Source organism: Melozone crissalis, unplaced genomic scaffold, assembly GCF_028551555.1.
Source record: "Melozone crissalis strain CALT ecotype California unplaced genomic scaffold, PUWL_Pcris_2 ptg000016l_1, whole genome shotgun sequence".
Lineage (NCBI taxonomy): Eukaryota > Metazoa > Chordata > Aves > Passeriformes > Passerellidae > Melozone > Melozone crissalis.
The window spans coordinates 44,775,896-44,801,106 of NW_026535794.1; the positions used below are offsets into that span (position 1 = coordinate 44,775,896).

The 25,211-nt window shown below is 41.3% G+C and overlaps 3 protein-coding genes across 3 annotated transcripts in view; all 3 read left to right on the forward strand.

Annotated features, from left to right (window-relative positions):
* CDV3 (CDV3 homolog) overlaps positions 1 to 12,383 on the forward strand; it is a 185,448-nt gene extending 173,065 nt beyond the window's left edge. The window contains exon 6 of the transcript XR_008482939.1: positions 12,372 to 12,383. The gene's annotated coding sequence lies outside the window, so the exon portion shown is untranslated. The remainder of the gene's footprint in view (positions 1 to 12,371) is intronic.
* The window catches only part of GLB1 (galactosidase beta 1), a 41,408-nt gene continuing 18,483 nt past the window's right edge, over positions 2,287 to 25,211 (forward strand). Inside the window, exons 1-10 of the mRNA XM_054273490.1 lie at positions 2,287 to 2,400; positions 12,151 to 12,320; positions 17,930 to 18,080; positions 18,380 to 18,440; positions 19,239 to 19,333; positions 20,510 to 20,690; positions 22,268 to 22,326; positions 23,209 to 23,330; positions 23,412 to 23,452; positions 23,909 to 24,021. Of these exons, the coding sequence (XP_054129465.1) occupies positions 2,347 to 2,400; positions 12,151 to 12,320; positions 17,930 to 18,080; positions 18,380 to 18,440; positions 19,239 to 19,333; positions 20,510 to 20,690; positions 22,268 to 22,326; positions 23,209 to 23,330; positions 23,412 to 23,452; positions 23,909 to 24,021 (1,047 nt within the window). The 5' untranslated portion in view covers positions 2,287 to 2,346. The remainder of the gene's footprint in view (positions 2,401 to 12,150; positions 12,321 to 17,929; positions 18,081 to 18,379; positions 18,441 to 19,238; positions 19,334 to 20,509; positions 20,691 to 22,267; positions 22,327 to 23,208; positions 23,331 to 23,411; positions 23,453 to 23,908; positions 24,022 to 25,211) is intronic.
* TMPPE (transmembrane protein with metallophosphoesterase domain) lies at positions 2,319 to 10,177 on the forward strand. The gene is made up of 2 exons (XM_054273496.1): positions 2,319 to 2,400; positions 5,077 to 10,177. The coding sequence occupies exon 2, from the start codon at positions 5,166 to 5,168 to the stop codon at positions 6,480 to 6,482; it is 1,317 nt and encodes a 438-aa protein (XP_054129471.1). The 5' UTR covers positions 2,319 to 2,400; positions 5,077 to 5,165; the 3' UTR covers positions 6,483 to 10,177.

The following is a 25,211-nucleotide window of genomic DNA, read 5'->3' on the forward strand; positions in this document are numbered from 1 at the left end:
TATGAGGAGGATATTTGCAGTCAGTGAGATCAGTGCCTCTGATTGCAATTTCAGACAGGTTACTTGTTTATGTAGATTACACACAGAAGTCCCTGGGGATTTCCATAAACAGGAAACAAAAGGGTCCTCTTGTTCCGGCACGGGTCCACAGTCATTAAACTTTTCCTTCTCTTCAGAAAGGTGGGGAGTTCAAGTAGAAAACCAGCTTGAAAACTGTCTGAGTGGCCCTGGCAATTAGAACATCCATCACAAAATGTATCAGCCCAGGCCTGCCCAGGTAAACTCCTAAAAATAGCTGAAATGACAGTTTTGGCTGTAAGGATGGGTTGCAAACACAGAGCATGAAGGAAAAATAGTATTATTTACACTACCCTAAGTGTAGCAACTCTTTTCCTCCACAAAAATAGGACAAGTTTAAAGTCTAGGTACTGAAGACACACAGTTAATCCAGTTTTGACCAAAAAAAAAAACCAAAAAAACCAAACAAAAAAAAACCAAAAAAACAAACAAACAAAAAAACAAAACAAAAAAACCCCTTACATATATATATATGTATATATGTATATATGTATATATGTATATATGTATATATGTATATATACATATTTCTGTGAACCCAATTCCTGTTTGCTGGCGTGGAATGTTTTAGCAATTCCTGTGAAGAGCCATATCACCAGCAGCTCCTTTTACAGAGCACTTGGCAAGCAGGGACAGACAAACCAGAGGCTGCTGTTAAACATTCTCATTTCTGTTAGGTCTTCATATACCTGTGCTGTGTATTCTTAATTAAATTGGGAGCTGCCTGTGCCTGCCTGCCTAGTTCGTAGTATCCATTTTAGAGTAAACATTCTTTTGGCTGCATCTGTTCCCAAGGGATAGAAAAACTTTACAGATCTCAGGTCCGACTACTATTTTAGGAGAACCAATGGCTTTGTTACTCATGCTGCAGGCTGGTTCAAACTGTGACTTTTAATTCTTGAGTTAACTCCCTGCAGAAGTGTGCAGGGCAAAAGGATACAATGACATTCACCAGGAATGAGCAAAAGAATGGCACACCAAAGATTTGAGAGGCTGTGTGCCAGTGAGATCCTTAGCTGGCTACGCGCGGCACTGAGTACAAAGAACTGCATTTGAAGTTCTTCTACACACAGCATGAGGAATAAGCAAGAGGAGCTTAAAAGCCTTGGCTCGGCCCCAGAGATGCACAGTCACTGGCATAAGAGAGCCTCCAGGTAAGGATTAAAGGACAAACAAATAAAGTGGGTGTGATTGTGGGAGTCTACTACAGGCCACCCAGCCAGGATGACAACACCAACAAATTAGTCTTTAAGCAACTAAGTACTTGTAAATCACCATAGCTGATTACAGGTCCATAAGATTCCTGAAGCACCTATACCTCTTGGTACAGGTACTATGAGAACTGACTGGGAAAGGTGTCCTCCTTCATTTGTTGCTTATTAACAGAGAGGGACTTGTGGGCAAAGTGATGATTTGTGACTTTCTTGAGTGATGATTTGTGGCTTTCTTGAGTGATGATTTGTGGCTTTCTTGGCCATAGCAACATGAAGCAATCAAGTTTAAAATCTCTGCTGACAGGAGGAAAACTGCCAGCAAAACTTCAACTCTGGATATGAAGTGAGCAAAATCCAGGCTGTTCTGGGAACTAGTTAGTGAGGTCCCCTGGGAAAATGCCTCTTTCTATCTTTCTACCCAGCCAAGGTGGCAGAGGCTGTACTGTCATTCCTCTGGGGAGCTGGGGCAAGCCTTGGACCAGCCAGAGTGTGTGTGCCGCTGCAGATGATGGTCTGACCACTGGAGGTAAAGGCAAGAACCAGCTTTCTGTCCGGGCACCTATTGTGTGAGAGCAATCTTTGGAGATGTACTCAGCATTGGCGGTTGTCTCATGATTTCTCCCGAAAGAGGATGACAGTGCTTTAACGTGGGAAGCAGAGCACCTAGGCCCAGTGCTTCCTGTCAGGATGATGGGCTGCTCAGGGGAGACAAAGGTCAGCAAGACCTTTCCCTCTTGGAAACTTCTGCGTGGGAGAAATCCTTGGATGTATTCAGCATCCCAGGTTGTATCCCGAAGTCTCCCGTGAGCTCCTGACACTGCACGGCAGTGCTGGAACACGGGAAGCAGCGCGCCCAGCCGCCGGGCCTCAGGCGGGGCTGCCGGGGGGGCGTCCCGGGAGGGGAGGGCCGGAGGAGGCCGGGCTCGGAGGGTGGAGCGCCGCTGCCGCGGTGCGGGTGGGGAGGGAGGCGGAGGAGGAGGGATGCTCGTCCTGCGCCGGCCGTTTCCCGGCGGAGCCGTCAGCTGACGCCGCCGTTTCCTGGCTGCCGCCCGCCATGCTGCGGCTCCTGCTCCCGCTGGCCGCCCTGGCCGCGCTCCTCCGGGCGGCGGTGAGTGCCCGCCTCGCCTCCCCCTCAACAAGGGACACCCGGGGGCACCGGGGGCCGGCTCTGAGGGGCGCGGGGGCCGCCGTGGTCGAGGGAGGGCTGGCAGGGGCCTCCTGCCGCCGCTGGAGGAAGGCGCTTCGCCTCGGTCCTTTTTTAAACCACGAGCGATTCAGGGCTCACGGGCGGCGCACAGGGCGCGGGTGCCGGGCTTGTGGCTGCGCCGAGGGGAGATCCCGGAGCCGGGGCAGGGAGGGGTCCGAGCGGTTCTCCCGAGCAGGCCGGCCGCTCCCGGCCCGCCGCAGGGGTGGAAGGGCTGGCGGGGCCGCCCGGCCGGAGCGGTGCTGCCGGCGCCGGGGCTCCCTGCGCGCCCGGGAGTCGCCGAGGCCTCGCCGAGCAACCCGGGGCCGTGGGGGAACCGGTACCGACACTGCTGGTACATGCCGTGGGAAAACGCGCTCCTCCTGTGCTGTGTGAGAGGAGGGAAAGAGGTTTTTCCTGTTCTGCATAGACTCTGTTGTAGCCGCCTTGTCCCGGGGGATGCAGTCCCACAGGCTAAGGACGGATCCTCATGCTCCACAGGTCTCGTGGTTTGTGCCTCGAGTTGAAGGCAGAGTGATACTATTACCGTGGTAGATGTTGTAGTTGAATGAGGCACGGGTGGTTAAAGATGTTTGAAAAATAGAACAACGTCATGTAAGACCTTATGGAAGGGAAGATTGGGTCACGGTTGTGCTTTCTTAGGGGTGAGGTTGTTGCTGGGCCTTCCAAAATTTTGAAGGTAGCAGGCAAGAACAAATACTCTTCAAACTTGGTAGTATGAGCACTTTTGGGGGATTTAATAGGTTTGTTTCAGAAAGATAAAAGACTGTAAAAATACACCGTTTTGAGAATCTGCTATCATGGGAGGTTGTAAAACCAGATAGTACTAAACAGATTAAAAAAAATGGATTTGCCAAATTGCTCAGGCTCATAAGCAACATCCAAGACTTTCCAACAAACATTTTCAACCAGAAATGACTGTGCAAGGACTTGCCCTCTAACATCCCTAGTGTAGCAGCTGTGTCAGCTGAAGGAGTATGAGGGAGCAGACCACGGACTGTGGCCAGGGTCCTGTCATTTATTTAAACAGTGTTTCTTACTGATGTTGTCCAGACAGATATTGCATGGTGCCTAGACGACCTATGGACTTGAATCAGTAGGGTATTTATTGTGCTTTTATCTTCCTAGCTTTGGGTGTTTTCTGTAGAGACATAAGTGCAAAATAGCACTATTTCTTAAGAGTAGTTTAGTAACAACGGAGAGGGTTTGAAAAGCTGAGGCTGGCAGGCACGATTTCCCTTATCAGCCCACAGTTCCCTGACACAAGCAGTGAGGGAAGGGGTTAGGTCAAAAAACTTGGTCTAGTCCTCAAAGTAGATCAGGGTCCTGTCGTCACAGATGTGCTCATGTTCTTTTAAATTAGCTTGAGAGGACATATGCAGCAGATAAGCAACCTGGCAAACTGGGGTTTGCAGACTTCTGGGCTTAGGTTCACTGCTGAGCCCTACAATGCTGCTTTTGTGCCCTAGTTCTGAGATATTTTTGGCTGTAATGATTGCTTGCTTTCTCTAAGAGTGGCAGGAAGTGTTTTGAAAATAATTGTGCTATTATGGGGCTATTATGTCAGACATGGTCTCTGTTGTATGTTATGAAAGACTACCCAAACTTTTTTCATTTATGACTCAAATAAAACAATAGGTTTCTTCTAAATAGAAATGTGCAACTTGAGCATTAATAGAAACACGTGACTAAGCAAAATACAGAGCAAAACAGGGAATTCTGCTACTATTCAAACATAACTGATCCTTGCTTGTTTGTTTCTAGTCTGTGAGCAGTCATGCATTAGATTCTGTGCTCCCATCTAAAGGAGCAGGGTGTGGTATTTTAAACCCTTTTCAACTTGGTTGCATCCTGTTAGACCAGGATATACTAGAACAGATGTTGAGTCTTGGGAAACTCTACATGTAGTGGAAGTGAGCTGGAAGTGAGTAGCAAAACACAGTGTGAGTTTCACTGATCCTACTGATTTCCAGGGCTTTGGAGAAATCTGATTCACAACGGCAGGGAAGGATATCTGCTGATCATCTGCACTTTCTGGGACCACAGTTGCATCTGTTCCAGTGGGGATTTCACTGCTGCTGTAGCATGTGTTAGTAGAACCTCTTGCATTTGGTAAGGATGATGCAGGGTGATGCCTGCTTTTCAGATGGAGCCAACTGCTTGGCAAGAAGAACAGAAATCATGTATTAAGTTAATATCAGAAGCAGTCCCAGAACATGTATGGGATTTACAAATGCTATAATGGTTTTTCCCAGGACTCATTGCATCCTCGTTGTGATGTATTGCCATCTACTATTAGGAAGTCTTGATGAGAAAAAAGTGTTTAAAAGGAAAGAGGATATGGGGGAGAAATGATTGAGGGGGGTAGGCAGGGAGCTTGGAAGGAGACTTCCAGCATCCAGTCTTTTCTGTTGTCTGGTTTACTCCACTTCAGGACATCTCCTTTTTGTCGTTACGACAGTGATTCTGCATGACCCAGCATCTTGTGTAGTGTGTAGAGTAACAGTCCTTTATTGCAGTCTGGGAAAAAGGGAATGTGTGTAATATTTTAAAGCGGCTCATACTGGTTCCTGGTTGCAGGCTTTGTTGACCCAAGGCATCCCTTCATAACCACATTATTGACTTCTGGAGACTTCTGCAGAACAGAGGAGAACAGTCAGGAAGCAAAGATGATCTCCTTCAAGCAACTGCCCATTGAAGCCAAGGCTGCAGTGGCTGCAGGAGTGGTTTTCTTCTCCATGATGGTCTCACGGAGTTACCTGGCGGAAAAACTCGATTTCAGGACGCGGCGCTGGCTTCTAAGGCTGCAAATGGCAGTATTTGCTAATACACTCATGTTGATGGGATCTCTTCATGTTTGGAGAAGCACAGTCACCACGTTCACCAGGTCTTCAGCTGCCAGCTCCTTCTGTTTCATGCTGTGGAAAATAGCTGTGTTCATGTTTCTAGCTTTGGCTCATTCAAGCTTCTTTACATTGCTGTTTCTTGTTGCAGAAGAGCCCTATTTCTTTTCTTTAGCTGCCTACACTTGCTTGGGAGCCTATATTATTCTCATCTTTTTCCTCTTCACTCTAGGCTCTGTAGAGCAGGCTTACAAGTTCTTGGCTGGGAGAGGTGCTAAAGCAAGCACTGGCAACAAGAACAGAACAGCACTGAAACCAGTTCTGGCAGTCTTGCTGACTGTTGTGCTGACTGTTGTTGGGCTGTTAAATGCTTCCCAGCCCCCTACTGTGAATTCCGTGGAGATTCCAGTTCACAAGCTGCCCTCAGCAATGAATAACCTGAAGGTGGTGTTGCTTTCAGACATCCATCTGGGGCCCACAGTTGGGAAAACCAAGCTTGCCATGATAGTGAGAATGGTTAAGGCTTTAAAGCCAGACATCACTGTGATTGTTGGGGACCTGTCTGATGCTGAGGCAAAGATCATTCGACCTGCTGTTGAGCCTCTTGGAGAACTTGATTCTCCTTTGGGGACTTACTTTGTCACGGGAAACCATGAGTACTACACCTCAGATGTTAGCAACTGGTTCGAGCTCTTAAAATCATTTAACATTCAGCCATTGCACAACGAGAATGTGAAGATTGTTTCACCAAAGAGCACTTCTGACTGGTTCTGCCTGGCTGGCGTGGATGATATTGAAGCAGATGTGTTGCGTTATTCGGGACATGGCATGGATTTGAAAAAAGCTCTCAGAGGTTGTAGCAGTGAGCATGCAATAGTGCTCCTTGCTCATCAGCCAATTGCTGCAAAGTGGGCCCTTCAGGAGAGACCAGACATAAATTTAATTCTCTCTGGCCATACTCATGGAGGGCAGATTTTCCCTCTAAATGCTGGAGCTTATCTGCTGAATCCATTCTTTGTTGGCTTGTACCAAGTTGGGCAGAATACCTTCGTCTACGTCAGCCCAGGGACGATGTACTATGGAATACCCATGAGACTGGGCAGCAGAGCTGAAATAACAGAGATTATTCTACGTTCTCCTTGAGGAGTTTTCCATTTGACAGACTCCTAATTTTTTTTTTTTTTTTTTTTTTTTTTTTTTTGGCCAGTATATTGGCTCTTCTACAATGAAAGCAAATCCTTTTTCAGGGAAGCCAGAGATGTGTTGGGCTGAACTTCAGCAGGTTCTGTTAAGTTTGAGCAGAAAGCACTAATCGTGTCTTGGGCCTATGAAACAAATTTGGGACATGTTAAATTATTGAAATAATTATGTCTTTGACTTAATTATTTTTGAGGTTCTGCACTTTAAGATAACTTAAAGATACAAGAGATAATGTGTGTCCTGTGCATGTTTAGTAATACCTGTGTCCTGCAGCTACTTCATGTTCCACTGTTTGGTGTCCATCAGGCAGCTGCTTTACCAAATCTCAGGCAGGTGAAGTTCTGAGTTTGTGCAGTGAAGTCACTGATGTGTCCTTTGCAGAAAGGCCTGCAAGAATGTGCACTGAGTATGTAAACTCTTATGCTGGAGTTGTTATGGGAGAGGAAGAGTTTAATAGTTTAGGGTTGCTTTTTCTTTTTTTTTAATTGAGACTGAATATTTTTATCCTGCTAGCTGTCTGCAGCATGCAAAAAATTTGGTGAGATTGACACCAAAAGGTGAAAGTAGCTGTCTTTCTCAGGCATTTTCCCCAGAATAGTTGGGCATCCAGTAATTGTTTACTGAAAATAGCTCTAACAAAAGCAAATTGGGAGAATTCCAAAATTAACTTCTTTTGCTGTCTGAGCATACAGAACCTCCTTATATAAAGCACTAATTCCAAGGCTGAAATACTCAGTGTCTTTTGTCTTATTTCTGTATTTTTTTACTTTCTGCCTAATTTCTCCTCCATCATTTTTCTCTTGCAAGAAGAGAAATTTTTATTTCAATACAATGCAAATAAGTTAATGCTTGAAATTTGTTAAAGGCTTTAATATTTAAGTAAATTACGTCCTCTTTTAATGAGACTAAACTCTGCAACAGGTGGCTTTCCTTAAGAGCATTTGCATGTCAGTGTCCTGGTTGTCTGATGGGCACATAGGAGAGACACTGCTATGGGATAATGAATAGAGGATTTCTTCCCATCTTTCATAGGAGGGTTTATCATAAATTAACATAATTGTGGGATTTTTGAGGTATTAGAGAATAATTGATACAAACATTCTTTTTCTATATCTTTGCATTCGTGTAAGAAAGCCAGAATGTAAAATAATGTGTGACTTTTGTCCAGGCTGATGAAACACTTTACTTCTGTGCATCTTCTCTCTCCTCCTCTCCCACCTCATTTTTGCTGCATGAAATACCACAAACCACTAGAGCCTGGGAATGCTGACTCTCCTGTCTACAGCTGTAGCCACAGGGCTTTCCTTGCTCTGCCTTTCTGCCAGCAGTGCCCGTGTTCCTCTCAGGCAGACCCACAGCATGGGGCAAAAGAGAGTGGTTCTTACCCAGGAGACTGAGGATGGGAGACCAGAGCTGTGGTGTTCAGTCTTTTCCTGCCTTCCTGTGTGATCCTGAACCAGACAACCATAAATATTGGTTCCATTCTTCAGCTTCTGTTCTCATATTGAAGGAGATAGGTAGAGGTGTGTTTGAAAAGTACTGTAGTCTTTGTAAACTTGAGGGGTTTTATAAGTTAAATTCTGAGGTTTGACTTCATCCACTCTGAACATCTCCCAGGCAGAGCTTCTAATTCCTATGCTAGTTTTGTATCCTGCTCCTCTGTACAAACATCTTACATTTTTACTCAGGAGTAATGAGAAATACTCTAAATGTGTCACAAAGGTTAGTGGAATTGCTGGAGAAGTCAGTCCTCTTCTGAAAGACTGAATATCTTCCCAGCCATGTTCTCTGCTTGCCAGATTAGATAATTTCTGTTTCTCACCACCTATAATTTTGTAAACTTTTTTTTATGATTGTGTCATAATATCTGCTTAAGTATCCTAAAGTTTCCATGTGTATTCAACACTGCTTTTTGCAGTTGGTGGCATAGGAGGGAATGAGGAAGGAATTTTGATTGCTCTGTGGTTACTTGTCAACTCGCCTTTAGTTAAGAGCTGTGTTCTGGGTTTAGTGGTGCAGAGTATTCTCACCTGGCAGTAGTCCAGGAGGATTTTTACACTTGTTGCACTGAGTGTTCTTACCATGTTAAGAAGGCTAATTGTTAAGCCAGTTTCCTCTACAAGAGGCATTTGTGGCACTGATTTTAGATCGTGTCAGTTTCTCAGCGAGATGCTGATATTATTTACTTTTTTCTCCCTACCCTTTTTATTTCTCTCTTCATTCTGATCAAGTGTATGCAGAAACATAGCTGAAGGGGTCCTTCTATCTCAGAATTTCTTCATTACTTTGTGTGTGCCTCTCTTAGGAGATAATTATGTATCCTTTCAGAAGCAGATATGTATCATTTTAGGAGTGGTCATTGTCATTTCATACATTCGTTGAGTTCTCCTGATGTAATTTAGTTCTTGCCCCTTTTTTTTGTATCTCTCCCTCTGAAAGGTTGTTTGCTGGTGATTATTTCTTACTTAAAATGCTTTCTTTCTGTGCCAAAAGACTTCAAAGCCTTTTCTTATTTTGCTTTTTAGTTATGGATGGAAAGTGTCCTATATCAACTTTCTGTTTGATAAAAGGAATGAACCATTTCTATAATCTCTCTGCTCAGCAATCTCTAACTGTTCTTCAAGGTTTTTTCTATACTTTTTCCAGTTGGATTTGAATGTACACAATGCAGACCTGTGTTCAGTATTTCAGATGAAGAAAAATTGCTGTGCTGCTTATTTTTTAATTTTTAAATTTTTTTTTGCAAATTTTATGTGTGTGTGTGTAATGTATTTAATCTAGAGAACTTAACTAAATGAATATATATTTCATCCTATAAAAGGCCAGTTCATTGGGGGCTGAGGAGGAGTTAATTAATGTCAGAATTAATAGCAGAATATAATAGTATTGTCACTTTGTGAAAATTATATTTATTATATAATTACTATAGAATGGATTGGAAAATATGTAAATTGTGGTATAACAAATGCTTTAAATGTTGGGATTTAATAAAACTTTATTCTTATAATCAACTGTGAGGCCTCTAGTGACCTTTTATTTTGTACCAGTATGCATTGTAGCAGTTTGTGCTGAATAGTTTTGACGCACTCATTCTATGTACCGTCAAAAAGCTACCAACAATAAACCTTACTAGTTTTGGAAACTCCTACACCCTTACTGCTCAATCAGTCATGGTGGAAGCTTGGAAAGGCCACTATTCCATTTACATAAAGCCTGCTAGGAGAAAAAGGTGCAGATGGCAGGGGTGAGGATGTGATGCAGAGAAAAGGACCACTGACAGGGCACAGAAAGGTTACTAAGAGAATATTTTGGAAGGAACTGAAGAAAATGAGTGATTTGTGGTTCTCAATTTTGATACTTGAGGTGGAGAAAGAGGTGTTCTGTGACTGGTCTAAGAGAGGCTAAAAATCTTCAGAGATGGAGGATTTTACCTGCATTTGTTTGCTTTCTAAATAAGGGGAAAAAAAACAACCCCGATTTTGTAAATTTGGAGAATGAGAGATTTTTGCCACTGATAAACCATTCGGTGTGTTGAAAATGGGAAAAAAATTTGTGTCAAGAGACATGCACATTATAAAATGTTGAAATAGCATTAAGGTTGCAGAAATAAACTCTTACTTGATTTAAGCAAGGACAAATTCTTTAGTTCTTCTCATTTCCATATGGGTATGCTCTGAGGGTGTAGGGTGCAACATGATACCATTGCCTGTAAGGGTCTGAATTTCCAGCTGGGCACTGATATGAATTGGTATGAAGGAAGTGGCGCCCCAACCAGTGCTGTCTGTGTTGCTTACCAAACGAGCAGAGCCACTACCCCATCTTCAAGGGAGACAAAGTGGGAGTGAATTCCCTGCATGCTCACAAGGGTGAGTTTACAGTATTGGCAGAGCCAGACGTAAATTCATGAGGACAGCTCTCTTGTTTTTGTTGCAAGCTCTGGATCATCCCCTGACAATGAAGTAATGCTGAGGAATTGATCATGAAGGAAGTCTGTTTACAATGAATGATGAATGAGGTGAATTCAAAGTATTCTGGTAGCTTCTTCCCTGTCCTCAGCACTGTGTCAGGAAGTGTATCTGTTGGGAAGGTGATTTACACCTATGGTCACAGCTTCAAAATCCCGACTTCTAAATGGTAACTGGTTCAGTGATTACCACTTTCATAATTAATACCTCCCTTTAATTGTTTTAAGATAGCCATGGCTCTCTGCCATAAGTGTCTGTCCCTGAGGGCATGTAAAGCTTTTTCAACATTCATCATCTCAACAGTTCTCTGCCATGAATGGAACTGTCTTTTCCATAGACTTCTTGATGTGGTTAGTCTGAATGAGGAAGCTAAAATCCTCTTACAGAGGGACGCCACAGCAATTTATTTCACCTCTCCTTATTTCCAGGGATCATGGTCTTTTAATGTGTAAGGTACTTCTATCCATAGTGGTGCTTTTTTTGGGTTTTTTTCTGTGTTGTTGTGTTGGGTTTCAGAGTTCCACTTGGTCATGTTCATTTTGAAGCACTCAGCTCTGCATTAGTGCTGTGACTTGTCATGGTGCCCTAGAGTAAAAACATTTGAAGAATATGAAACATCTGCTTGGTGTCTGTAAGGGTGTAATCGTTTCCTTCGCAGGTACACACGGGACAATTCCATCCTAGTGCAGCATGCCCAGCTGTCAGGATGCAGGTTATAAATGAAAGATCAGGAAAAAGTCACATTTAAATTGAAGAGGGAGTAAGCAGCTATACCTACCTGTACATCCTTTTCAGCAATAGTTTGCTTGAGGTCTAACAGCCTGGAGTTACTGTAGCATCATAATTTCCTATGGAGAATCCTAACCCTTGAGTTATATTTATTCCAGAGCAGTTGGTTTGTATTTCTGAATTCTGTGTGGTCCTGATTTTGGAAAGGCCTGACATGCCCATACCTTTGTTGAATCAAGATTTATTTATCTTAATAAAGTTAAGTAATCTTAAGAGTGGGTCCAAGTTTGTGGAAACAGAGCATAAAAAGCCGGTGCTGTGCAGCACTTCCTTTTTGTGTTTCCCTGCCAGCTCCTGGCAGAGTATCCTCTCATACTTGTTGCTACACATCCACCACACAATTTCACTTGTTCCCTGTTGGCAGAATGCTTTGAATTGCTATGTGTATCTAGGACATTTTCCCCTACATTTCTTAGGTTTTCTGTAAAATAATGCTTTTGTTGCAGATGGAACATGCTGTTGTCTTCCTCCTTGGAGTTTGTAGTCTTGAAATAATTGTAAAGTGCTATCTGAGTTGCTCTGTGTAATGACAGTCTGGGGATAGGCATATTGGCTTAGCAATTTTGTCCTCCATTTTTTAGGAGGAGTGTGTTTTCTTACAACTATATCTGCTAGTTTCCTTGGTCTTTTATCCTGTGACACATTGCACTGACTCTCTTCTGCTGATTTGTTGTGCTAAGACTCAGGTGGGCTATAGATAGCTAGAGGAAAGTAATTCACCATCTCTTATTTTAGGACCCTTGTATCTTCTATGGTAGACAACCCACAGATGTTGTATAGCCTGTTCTCTGTGTCTTTCAAGGCAGAAAAAAATTATACCGTGTCTTTTTTTTGTTTTGGTTTGGTTTTGTGTACAGAATGTACCTGGGAGGAGTTTTGGGATTGATTATGAATCCAACAGCTTTGTCAAGGATGGGAAACCTTTCCGTTACGTCTCCGGTAGCATTCACTACTCGCGGGTGCCCTCGTATTACTGGAAGGACCGCCTGCTGAAGATGAAGATGGCAGGGCTTGATGCCATTCAAACGTGAGTAGCTGTTGATTTCCGAGGGATTTGTGGTCCTGGGAGCTGTATGAGAAGTCATTTAGAGCCTGCCGTTCTTACTTGTTTGTTATTTTTCCAGTAATAGGTGAGGAAGCTCTGGAGAAGTGAAGGGTGGTACAGGATGACTTTTGACCACATAAATGGGGGCAGCTGGGCAGGTTGTAACCAGCAATCTGTTCCCCTGATGATAGGCAACTCCTCTGGCTTCACAACCCAGGGTGCAAGTGTGACCTGAAATAAATTGTTGGACTATGAACTTTGGCAACTACGGAACAATTATACATGCTCTGCCTCTGCCAGGGACACTGTACTCTCTGGTCAAAAGGCAGACTAGGTGTGAGGTAACAATAACCTGTTAGTACAGCCTGGGTTGGTATCACTCAGAAGCCTTGAAAATGTTGGTGAATACTGCAGTAACATTTAAAAGCTATTTCACCAGAAGCATTTAAATTTAGATAAATGGGAGCTAGGTGTACTTATTTAAAAAGAAAAAGCTTAAACAGCTTTCATTTGTGTCTGTGTGTGTGCAATACCCCTAGTCCTTGTCTTTTCTACCTGGTCGTGTACTCAATTCAACAGATGAGGCACAAATTAAAAAAAAAAAAATCAGCTTTCTCTTATTTTTGCCATGGCTTCATTGACAAGGGAAGTGGTACTGTGTAAGGCACAGTCTTTTCAGGCAATTGTTGTAATTCCCAAACAGGTTTGTTTTCTTTTCTTAAGTCATTGCAAGGCTTAGAGCTTCTCTTTGAAACCACCTGCTTTTGTGCTGTAAAAAGTTCAGCTTCTGACAGTGCAGAGCTTGTAGGCTCTGTAGGAATGGTTTCTCACCCTTGGAATCTGTATTGTTATTAGACCTGCAAGTTGCATGGTTCCTTTGTTCCCTTGGGGATGAGACTAGTCAGAGTTAGTAGCTGAAGAACAGACAGCAGGGAGAGAAAAAAAAGTTGAATTTTTCCAAATTTAGGGTTCTCTATTTTTTTGCATATCTTAAGACTTTTGCCCGTGTTGGGATGATGCAGTCACTCTGGTAAGTGGTTTTGTGGCTGTTTTTGTTTTTTTCTATTAAGGAATCAAGTTCTGTCTTTGCTCACATTAATAAGAGCAATGGGATTAAGTAACACACTTGCTCAGGACCAGGTTGCTGGACTTGCCCAAGTAATTACTTTTTGCTGAAATAAAAGTGATTTAAAGTGGACATGGAAATTATGCCATTTGATGTCTGGCTTGAAGGTCAGCCTGTGACTGACCCTATGATCAGTGACTCCTGTGATCCATAGTGTCTCATACTTCCCTTATGTCTCATTAATTTTCTTCCTCCTCCCACCACCCATGTGTTTTCAATGCCCTTTGTTAATTTCCAGCTTTTTCAAATATTCAATTTTTTTTCTTTTTATTTTTTTAAGTTGCCTTTTCATGTCTCTGATGCATCACTGGAATTGAGATAGATATATTTTTTTTCCATTCCCTTTGTCGCTGTTGTTCAATGGCAAAATTGCTGCAGGACCAGTTTGGGTTTTTTCTTGTTGCTTTCTCCCTCTTCATTTGTGATCTCCCACTAACAAGGTGGGGTTTTCCTTCTTTCTTTTCTTCTTTTTTCCCTTGTTGAGACTTCTTACTCTGCTTTACTGTTTTGCATTAGTATCTTTCTGCTGTGCAGGAAGCAGTGAAGATTTGCTGTTTTGCTGGTGCCAGCTGATCTGTGTTGGTCTTGGGAGAGCTGAGCTGTGTCTGTTTTGGCACAAAAGTTGTTGTGCAGCTGGCAAGTGGTTATGGCAGCTGTGGCTTTAGGTATTGCTGCCGGATCACATCATAACAGCTTTATTAGTCTCTTGTTTTTCTAAGAGCAGACTGAGGTTCTTTGACTTTCTCTCTGATTATTGCTCACATCTGGATTTTTTCTGCTGTGGTGAAAGATAAATCTGAATGTGTACTTTAGAAGCAGACACATAAATCTAAAAGTGTACTTTAGAAGCAGAAAGTGCTCCAGTGCCTTACATTTTCTACAAGAGTCAAATCCATGTGTCTTTCCATCTGACACTAATCACTGTCTCCCCTGATGCTAAAAAAGCACCTCACCTACAAAAAAAACCCTTTTGTTTTTCTTTGAGGTTTGTCCATAATCAAGTCTTACTGCTCTTGATCATTTGAGATAAAGCTATGAGTATTCATATTACCCCAAAGAAGTCTTCTGTGATTTTGTGTGAGTTTGGTAAAAAAATGGAAATTGATCTATGTGATTGGCTTTTTGTTTTCTCTTCTTTTGCATACTCTGTCCTGGATCAATAATACTGCTAGCAAGGGACAGAGGTACAAATTTTGTGAAGTCATTCTGGAATGAATGGGCAGCAGCACTGCCAAACTCTCTGGCAGAATGTGGTGGTTGGATTCTCAATCTTGAGGCCTCATCTGAAGACTCTGATTTTGTTGCTTGGGATTTTTTTCCATAAGACAGGGAATGGTCCTGCTATAATTTGAAATATGGGAACCTTCTTTGTTCTTATCAAGGCATTCCCAGTGAGGTTTACCACTTCAAAGGAAACAGGATCCTTATATTATGGGATTGTGCTTGTAAATATCTTGTGGATAAAGCCAAACCAGACATGTTCTCCTTCCTGTTCTCTGCAGCCTTTTTTCCAAAAGGCTGTCTGTGCCTTGATGCATCATTCAGCTCATGACTGAGGCAGCAGCTCCTCCTGGTCTCTGGGATAGGTGAAGTCAGTACATGAATATAATTGTCTGCACCTGGTAACACCTTAGGCAATAACAGAGCATGAGAAAATAGATGACAGTAAGCTTGATCTTATATTAAAGCCTCAGAGATCAAGGCTTACCCCTTCTAAAGAGCAGGTTGAAATTTAATGTTGTGGTTGGTGTGATGTCCCAGAAGGTGGTGGAGGAGGATGCTGAGGAGCTCATTCCCCACCTCAGCAGAGGTGTCTGGTCACACAGGTCCTTGTTTTCAGTTTCTGACCTGTGTCTGCCAGCTGGAAATGAGTGCTGGCTGAAGAAGGCATCTGGAAAGCACGGGAGGTCTGGGGTTTGTTTTATGCAGAGCAGATAAACAATTGCCACTAGATGGGGCAGAAGATGTATACAGGATTTACTGATCAGCGGAGATGCTTCCTGGAAGAATCCACAGTTACTTTTACAGGGTCATAGAAAGTTAAAGAATGTTGAGCATTTTCTTTGTTTTACTCTATTTGTTGACTAGTGAACAGAGGGGTGTAAACCTGTACAAAGTCCTTCTATGAAGGAGCTGCTGTTTAGAATATGAAATATTTAAAATTTAAAAACAAATTAAAGACTTTAAAGACTTTTTTAAAGACTCATAAATGAGTAATTTAACTAGCATGCTCATTGATGAAAGTAGTACAATTTATTCAATTTTACACTATTAAAATAATCCCACCCTGGTATTACAGAGAGAATTATCTGTACATTAGCGAAATTGAAGTGTGATTTTTTGCCTGTTGATAATATCTGAAATAGGAGAGGAAAGCTGTAACTTCTAAAGAAAGAAAGGTTATAGCATGGAGCTTAGGAATTGTGTGTAAATGGAAAGTAAACTCAAATACAGAATAAATACCATATTTCAAAAAAGGATGATGAGATTGAAAAGATTGAAAAAGAATGAGATTTTCCTTTATAAGTTCATTATTCTGTAGCGAAAGCAGTACAGGATTAACAACTGACTGTAAATTTTGACAGTGGTGTGTAACAAATATATTCATTAAAGGTAAAAATTTCAATTATTTCATTTGAGACCATCACTAGCTGTAGAAAATGTATTGCTGGATTAAAGTGTCTTAGTAACCATTTTTAGACCAATGTTTAAAATAAATTTTTATCATGATTCATTATATAAAACAATGGTTTCAAATAGGTTTTTTTCTTGTGCTTCTTCCCTTTTTCTCTGCTAGAATCTGCTTTTTTTCCAGTCTTGTGGTCAAGCATGTGACATAAATTAAGACTGTTTCTGGAAGGATTTTTCTATTTGCTTCCATCTTGAGCATAAGGGAGCTGGAGAAAACCTTTCATCCTCACCTCAGACAGTATTAAGTGCATTTAAACCTTAAGACTTCTTTCTGAACAAGTTGATAATTCAATGAGTGTATTTTCACATGGTTCATATATTCATTAAATGCACATGTAGTTTTTTTTACAAGTGAGTTAATTGTGCTTCAGAAACAATTAGAGCAGCTTGACACAGAAATAAAATATACCACATGGAAGAAAAATCTGCATTTTGATGCCTGAGTGCATTGCTTTGACTCCATCCTGGCACTCAAATTTGAAGCTTTATTTTTTCAAACAGAGGCTTAAAATTTTGGCATTTGAGATGCTATAATATTCACGAAGGTTGAAATATTATAATTTTTGTATTTGATGTTCATGTACATGTCTGTCTGTATATGACCATTTTAGTAGTGTACTCATGAGAGAGTTCCTGTTTTTCTTCCTTATTGAAAGCATTGTTTTAGGGACTTTATTTCCCTCTTGGGTGGTTTTTGCAAAATTAAATGTGGAACATACTAACAAACCCAGGCAGTAAGGAAAATGTTGCCTTAGAGGATCTTTGCTTGACTAGACACAGTTTTGGGAATTTTAGAAATTTTAGGGGAATGAGTTTTCATTCCCTTGAATCCTTGCTCGGGTTGTACTCATCCCTAATTTTAGTCTGTCTGTGCTTTAGACTGCCACTTAGTACCATGGCAAACACAACATGGTTGTCAAACAGGGATTATCAGCTACAACACTGCTCATGGTATTTGGTATATTTCTATTTCTTTGTTGTCTTGAAACTAAGTGGGTTTTTTTTATTTCTGTGAGATGTTCTGTGCTGAGGCTGTGGTCTCCTGAGTCCTAGAGGTAGGAGAGAGGTGTTCTTTCAAATAGTGATGTGCTTGTTTGACATCTTTGTTACTTAGTTGAAATTAAGCTTTGCTTTGTCCAAGTTCTTGGGCACCTTAACATTTCTTAACTTAATTGTTCTTCCAGTGGTGGTTTTCCAGGACTTGCATTGTTCCTGGTCAATGAAAACTTTTGGGACCTAGATGCAATATGACTTGAGGCTTAAGTGTTTTTCAAATTCTTTGCAGTGGCAGCAGCATAGACCTAGCAGCCTGGTTGGTGTTCCCTGTGCAAGCTGGGTGATCCATTCATGAAGGGTCACATGCTGTTTTGTGCTTGTTCTTGGCCTCCTCCTTCATGAGTGGTTTACCACATTCATCTCCTCATCAACCTCCCACCACTATACCACTATACAGCTGCCAGCTGCCTTGCCAGCTTCAAAACTGTTTATTTAATTTTGGAACAGATATCATGGTTTCACAACGGCACTACCAGAGCCTGTTCTTGCTCTGACAGGGACTCCTGCAGACATAACCCTAATTTCAGTGTCAATTTTAAAGCCTTCTGCTGTATGAAATACCTGGCAGAAGAAAGGCCAGAGAGTTACTCCTGTCTTCTACAGATCCAAAGGATCAGCAGCATTACTGATCTCTGGGGCATGTATTGCAAGTAGCTGTTCTCCAGAATTCAGGTTTAGTCTCAGTTTCCTAATGGAAGGTGATTTTCTCTCTTAATAGGTATGTCCCATGGAACTTCCACGAACCCCGGATGGGCACGTATGACTTTTTTGGTGGCAAAGATCTAGAGTATTTCCTGCAGCTTGCCAATGACACTGGATTGCTTGTTATCCTGAGAGCTGGACCTTACATCTGTGCAGAATGGGACATGGTATACAACCTTTTGTAACAGCTCACTTCTAGGGTAAATCTAGTGCAAGTATTTCTTAAAGTAAACAGACTTACTCACTGATATATCCTTAGACAAGAGTCTTGGTGTAGTGTGTTAAAATCCATGCATCCTAAGTGACTTCTTACAATACAAACTTACTCTGTTTTTGTTTTTTTTTCATTAGGAATTACTACTTTCTTGTAGAAAATCAATTTTCCTGTCTCCGTATATGTCTTAATAAGAGGCTAAATTCTTCTTAGGATTCCTAAATATGTCACTGTTTCCCTTTCTTTTCCCAGGGAGGTCTTCCTGCATGGCTGTTGGAAAAGAAATCTATTGTTCTCAGGTCTTCTGATTCAGGTAGAGGCATCAGAAAAGACCATTAAAAATACACTGTAGCAGCAAGGCAACTTTCTGTTTGAGGCCATTACTAGATAATTCATATTTCAGCTCAAGTTTTCTTGTGAGTAAAATCTTCAATACTTTTAATTAGAAGCATGCATTCAAAAAGTAGAACAATTAAAGTAGGGGAGAAAGTTTCCAAGGTATTGTCAAATTGGTGCCAAGAGGGGAATCATCGTCACCATTGAGGAAAAGAGTGCTTCAGCTTTGAGGTTTTTGGATTTGCTACAGCCACTCATAATGGGGATCCTTCTTGGCTGGTCAGCGTGCAATCCCGAACAAGTTACAGCATTCTCATGTGCTCCTGTTTAAGAACCAGACATGGGAGAATAAGATGAGACAGGAGGTTAATGTGTTTATTGGAGTGAATGTAGGGGGTGAATATATAGATATATCCAAATCCAGTTCTGCTAACTGTGGTTAAATTATCTATTTAAAAAATAGTACATGGATCAACAGTTGAATTTGTCGTCCTGTTGAAATGCATTAGGACAACTTGTGAGACATAATGACTTTTTTGATAATTTTCCAAGTTCATCAGTATTTAAATGTTTTATTTTTTAGTAAACTGTATTGGAAGCATTTATGACCAAGTAGAGGAGCACATTTGTTCAAGTATAAGAGCAAACTGTTCATTAAATGCTGTTCATAATTTACATAATTAGAATACTATGTAAAGATGACCCATATGTAATTTAAAACAAAATTAGAAAAAGGCAGAAAAGTTGTGAAACATGCATACTTTGTGTATCACAGATTACCTGGAAGCGGTAGAGAGATGGATGAGTGTCCTTTTGCCAAAGATGAGGCCTTATCTCTATCAAAATGGAGGTCCAATCATCATGGTGCAGGTAACTTTCTGAAAATCAGATGAACCCAAGCAGCATGAATGCTTATACTACTCTTGCAGATACTGATGAAATACCTTATCCTAAAGAACTGAATCCACTGTTTGTAGGATTCAGAGAGCCCTCATCTGCTCTGTCAAAGTTGTTTCCCACAGCTGTATAAGGCAATAGAGGGAACTTTTGTAGCTTTTTAGATCTGAGGTTTGTGGCAATTCTCACATAAAGCCAAAATGCATACAGTTGCCTGAAACAATCTGACAAGAAAAAGGGGAATAAGAATACCCTTAGATAGAAGCAAAAGCAGTATGGAGTAAGCCTAATTTAGCACCTAACTTGAGTTTTAAATGTTTCAGAGCACAGTTTTGTATGTTCATGGTGAGTAGCTTCTGTCCTAAACTCCTTCTAGATAGATGTATGGGAGTGATTGTCCTATATTTGTAGTATTTGATCTTAACAAAGCTTTATTTCAATTTCTTTAAACTCCCTGACTGGCACAGGTTGGGATAAGAGACCCTTCTTGTAATATGCCCAAGATAATTTTGTTGAACGGTGTGTTCTGTCTGTTGAGCAGAAGCACTGGGCAAAATTATTCTTTGGCAGAAGTAAGATGCTTATAACAGGATTTTCAGAAATAACCTTCAGGATTGGAACCTATTGGATCTGGAGCTGAAAAGTTCATCACCTTGGAAAGGGGGCAAGATGTGTGCCTCGCAGTAGTAGCACAGTTGTTCTCCCTTCAATCCTTTTGAGTCCATTTCAGGGCTTTGTGGTTCATGTGAGCCCTTTGTAGATGTCTCTGTTCTGAATGTCCAGTTTTGTTGTAGTTTTGATCATTTCACAACCTGTTCTATGGTTTTATTGGTCTGCTTGGGAGGTGGCTTATAGATCTCAAATTTTAATAGAGACTCTGTTATGATCACTGTAGCTAAACAGATACTTTGGGGGGGGGGGATGGAATTTTGCAGGAAAATGGCTTAGCTCTGCACAGTGATGGGTCCACTGTAAAGTACAGTTGAGAGGAATGAGTCTTGTCTTCTCATACTCCTCAGATCTGGAGTTAAAATGATGTTTTCAATATTGCTATCAAAGGAAGAAGAGGGTTGAATTTGTGCTTTCTGTTTTGTTATCAGATGCAGACTGAATTGGCTATGGCTTTACTGACTTGCTTTTGCTCTGCAGGTAGAGAATGAGTACGGAAGCTACTTTGCTTGTGACTACGACTACCTGCGCTTCCTCCTGAAGCTCTTTCGCCTGCATCTTGGGGATGAGGTGGTGCTCTTCACAACTGATGGTGCCAGCCAGTTTCACTTGAAATGTGGGGCTCTCCAGGGTCTCTATGCAACAGTGGACTTTGCTCCAGGTTGGAGACTGCTGTTTGGTTCCAAAAATTCTGAGCTCTGTGTGTTTGTTGTAGGACAAACTTACTTGACTGCTTGCCAAACTTGCCTGCTTTGCTGAAATGGGGTAACAGGCATTTATGTGTATTTAACATACTCTTAAACATTCAAGAATCACCCATGACCGCTCAGTTAGAATGTCATAATCACTTCCTTGCATCTTGGCATCATGAATAGCCAGTTTTGCTGCTCATAGCACTTATCTCCTAAAAATTAGCAATAATAGATGACATTGATTCCTTGATTATTTTAATATACCTTTTTGGTGTTGAGGTTTTTTAATGTTCTCTGTCTGTCCTGGAATCCAGCCATCCAAATACGTTTCTTTTTATGCCAGAGGTCATTAGGAAAAAAATACTGTTGAAGATCATCATTAGAAATGTGCACACTGCTACAAGTTGTTGTGTTATAGGTCTGAAAAATGGCTAAGTATTATTAGTGTGATCAGAGAGTACCCTTTTGATAGACGAGTTAAGGATTTAAATGTTTGTATACTGCATGGACTTGACAAAATAGGCTTAAGGCACAAGAAACAAACTCTAAGACAGATATTTTTAGGTTTTTTATTGTGCATAGTTTTTTATTTTTTTATTGGCCTCTTCTGTACTTTATTCTCTCTACAACCAAACACGTGCTTGGCAGGGATCTGTTTTCTTGCAAGTTGAATGAAATTGTGGATGTCTTCATGTATATGTGGCATTCACATTCTCTGAACCTGAGACAAGCAGTGAGAAAAGCAGAGAAGAGAATGATCAAAACAATTCTTATCTCATTTACTGCTTCTGTGTTGTGCCCAAGTAGAATGCAATATGGAGATTGTTTACCCAAAGTGATGGTGTTTTGTTTCCTTGGCCTGTCAGGGCCAAGTACGTGTCCAGACTGCCAGTCAGCAGACAGTCACGAGATTTTGTTCAGCTGAGTTGAGTGCTTGTGCAGTTTCAGATTAGATGTAGTGTAATATAGTGTAATATAGTATAGAATAATAGTATAATAAAGTAATTAATTAGCCTTCTGATATCATGAAGTCCTCCTCATCATTCCTCCCACCACTCAGGCAAAATCACACCGCTATCCTTTATGCAATGGTGAGCCACCATTCCACCAGAGAAGTTGTTTCCAGCCACTGTGGCTTGAGCCACTAGGAGTGATCAAGAGTGAAACACCTCTTTAGAGATTGCCTGGTTTCTACTCTTCCCCGTAGCCTTGGTAACGTAACCCCAGACTTAGACTTTCCAATGATCAATAGCAATTCTGACACATCTCAGACTTCTTTGTGCCAGGATGTCATTTCTGAGAAAAGCTGGGTTTTCAAAGGATGTGTCTCAAAAGCAAAGACACTTACACAGGCATGCATATGTGCATGTATATATTTAAAATAAGTTTTGCAAGTTAAACATCAGAATTAAAAGTATTCATTCCTGTGTTTGCTGGAGCAGCTTTCTTGTCATTATTTTTTGCTAGGCTGGAAGGGAGATAAGACACCAATTTCAATAAAATGATGAACCCATAGCAACTCAATTTTATTTCTTTCTGTTTATAGGTGGCAATGTCACAGCAGCATTCTTAGCTCAAAGGAGCAGTGAACCCATGGGCCCTTTGGTATGTGTTTTCACTTAAACTTTTTGTATCATGTCTAAACTTGAAGTTGTTAATCAGAGAGGGATTGACAGCACTGCTTGAACAATTTTAGGGACCTGTTCACGAAGCTATAATTTCCAAGTCAGAAAAGTGAATAGAGGAACTTCTCTGTGTGTTTGTAAAATCCACATTAACTGCTGCTCTCCAAATGCTATTTTAGTCTCAAAAAGTAATGATTTTGCTTCAGTAGTCTTCCTTGCTAAGACAGATGTTTACAAAGCAGCGGAAACACTATGGATGGTTAGACAAGTTAGTGAGATATGTGTGTAGGTAGAAGTTAAAAGCAGAATTAAAAGGGCAGATTAGAAGTTGTTTCCTGTTTTCAGCTACCCTAGAGGTTTTATACAAGCTGTAGTGGGATGTGAGTACCCTGGAAGCCATTTTGAGAAAGGGAGAAGGCCCGTTGAGGCTACAAAATTATCTCTGTGCTAAGGAGTTGTTTAGAAAGCAATTTGAAATATTTTTCATTACATCCAGTTTGTATATGCCGTTCTGCAGAGAATATGTTGATTCCATCATTTATTTGAATGCCAAACGTCTGAAACACATCCTTGTTGCCAGGTTCCCAAGAAATCCATACTCTTTGCTGCTTAAGCAATTTTTTTCAAAATGTCCCTATAAAATTATTGAAACAATCCTTTAGTTCCTTTGACCTGTAGTCTGCTGAAAAGGACTGATCTAGTATGTACTTTGCTGTATTTATAGTAGTTTAAAAATGGCTCATATTAGTCAAGGTGCCTTTTTTTCCTTCCCTCTTACAGTTAGGAACCTTAGTTCACATTGCATTCAGTTCTTGTTCCCTCTTCATGTTTTCCCTTCCTCTTTTGCCCTTCCTCCTTTCAGGTTAATTCTGAGTTTTATACTGGATGGTTGGATCACTGGGGGCACCGTCATTCTGTTGTGCCCGCAGAAACTATAGCTAAAACACTTAATGAAATCCTGGCACGTGGTGCTAACGTTAACCTGTAAGTGTATGTTCAGTAGAGCATAATTTTGGGGGGATTTCTTTTCCCAGTTCAGCAAAACCTGATTTTTTTTCTTTTTAGGTACATGTTTATAGGTGGGACTAACTTTGCCTATTGGAATGGTAAGAAATTACTTAAATTATACTAATGGTGGAGGGGAGCTCCTTTTGAATTAGGTAGTAATGTGTTTCGTGAAAGAATGAGCTGTGCCTACTTGCCCATGGCAAAAGACATGACTGCACTAGCTGTTCTTTGTTTATTGCCAACATGTTGTACCAAACCAACATGGTATTTGTCTTTTCCAAGGCTACTTCTGCTTCACTCGGTGCTGTGAAACAGTTGGAGCACAAATAAATATGTTTCTCTTCAGAACATTTCACAGAGTGGTGTAAGCTCACAAGGACATTGTCCTCCTTCAGTTTTTTATGCCAAATCCCAAACATCAAGGCCTACACTGAATCTCAAAATGTAGTAGAATCTGTCTAAAATCAGAAAGAATTCTGGCAGTTGATACCTTTGGGAAAAAATCCATCTCTTCCACTGTTTTTATTGCTTTTTCTTTTTTCCTTCTCCCCCAGGTGCTAATATGCCTTATATGCCTCAGCCCACTAGTTATGACTATGATGCTCCCCTGAGCGAGGCGGGAGATCTGACAGAAAAGTATTTCACCATCAGAAAAGTCATTGGTATGGTGAGTGTCCCCAGGACATTTTTAGAATGGTTCTTTGAGACATCCTCCAAAGTGTCTTGTTCTTGTGTTGGTGGAAGTTACTCCTCAATGTACTATTTTCTGCAGCTGGGGGAAGTGAAATGGAACCTGACAATTAGGCCAACTTAACTGCTTCTTGTTACAAAAAACAAAAGATCTTGCCCCTCTCTAGCTATTCTTTCTGTCCCAGTGGCTTCCTCCTTCCTTTTAGAGGAGAGGATACTGGTGTAGGTCTGACTCTGACATGGTTCAGCTCTTCTTTTTTCCTACATTTGTTTTCTCTCAAGGTCAGTAAGGTGAATCAGCTCACTCAGTAGGATGAGAGCCAGTGGTGCCACAGGGGGAGGGAGCAGAGGGAGGTGGGAAGGGTTTGGCTGGGAGTAGAGATGGAGGAGGAGTGTACAGAGCTTTTTCCTTGCAGCGTCAGTCAGCCATTCAGTCAGCTTAGGCTGATGAGCTGATGTCAGCCCAATCTGTGCTGCAGTTTAGTGCTTTGGCTGTCCCAAACTTCATGTTGAGGTTTTGGGCCTCTGAGAAAGACCAGGCTTACTCAAAAGAGCACATCTTGGTTTTGTGTTTTCACAAACTGCAACTAGTGGGTGGGACCAACTTTGCCTTGCTGTAAAAATTCACACCGTCTCCACAAACTGGAGATTGAAGTAGAACATGGAACCTCTGTCTGTGTTTTGAATAGCCTTGCATTGGAGGCTGTTCAGATGAGGCTTAAAAACAGGTTCCATGTGAATCCCAAGGCTCAGGCTTATAGTTACTATCCTGTTGCATACCATGCACTAGAAGACATTTTTATTTTAAGAGTAGGTCTCCCAAAAGTGTACTACACTTTCTCTAGGGTTGAGAATGCCTTAATCTCTTTAACTGTGGAAGGCCTGCTGTGGATTTTTTTTTTTTTCAATTTCACCATTATCCCTAAACCTGATGGGATAAATTGATGGGATAATTTTGATGGCCTTTCCAAGGGGAGTTTCCTGTCTTGATACAGCTTTTCTCACCAGAGAAATCCACAAACTTCCTGATTTTGAGTTGTTTTCTTCAAGGTGCAAGACCCCTCTCTGAGATGTAAGTAGTAATCTAGTGCAGTGAGAGAGCCTTGATAAGATGTGAAATGTTCACTATAACCTCAGGTGTATTGAGTCATTTTTTGCTGTGGTTGG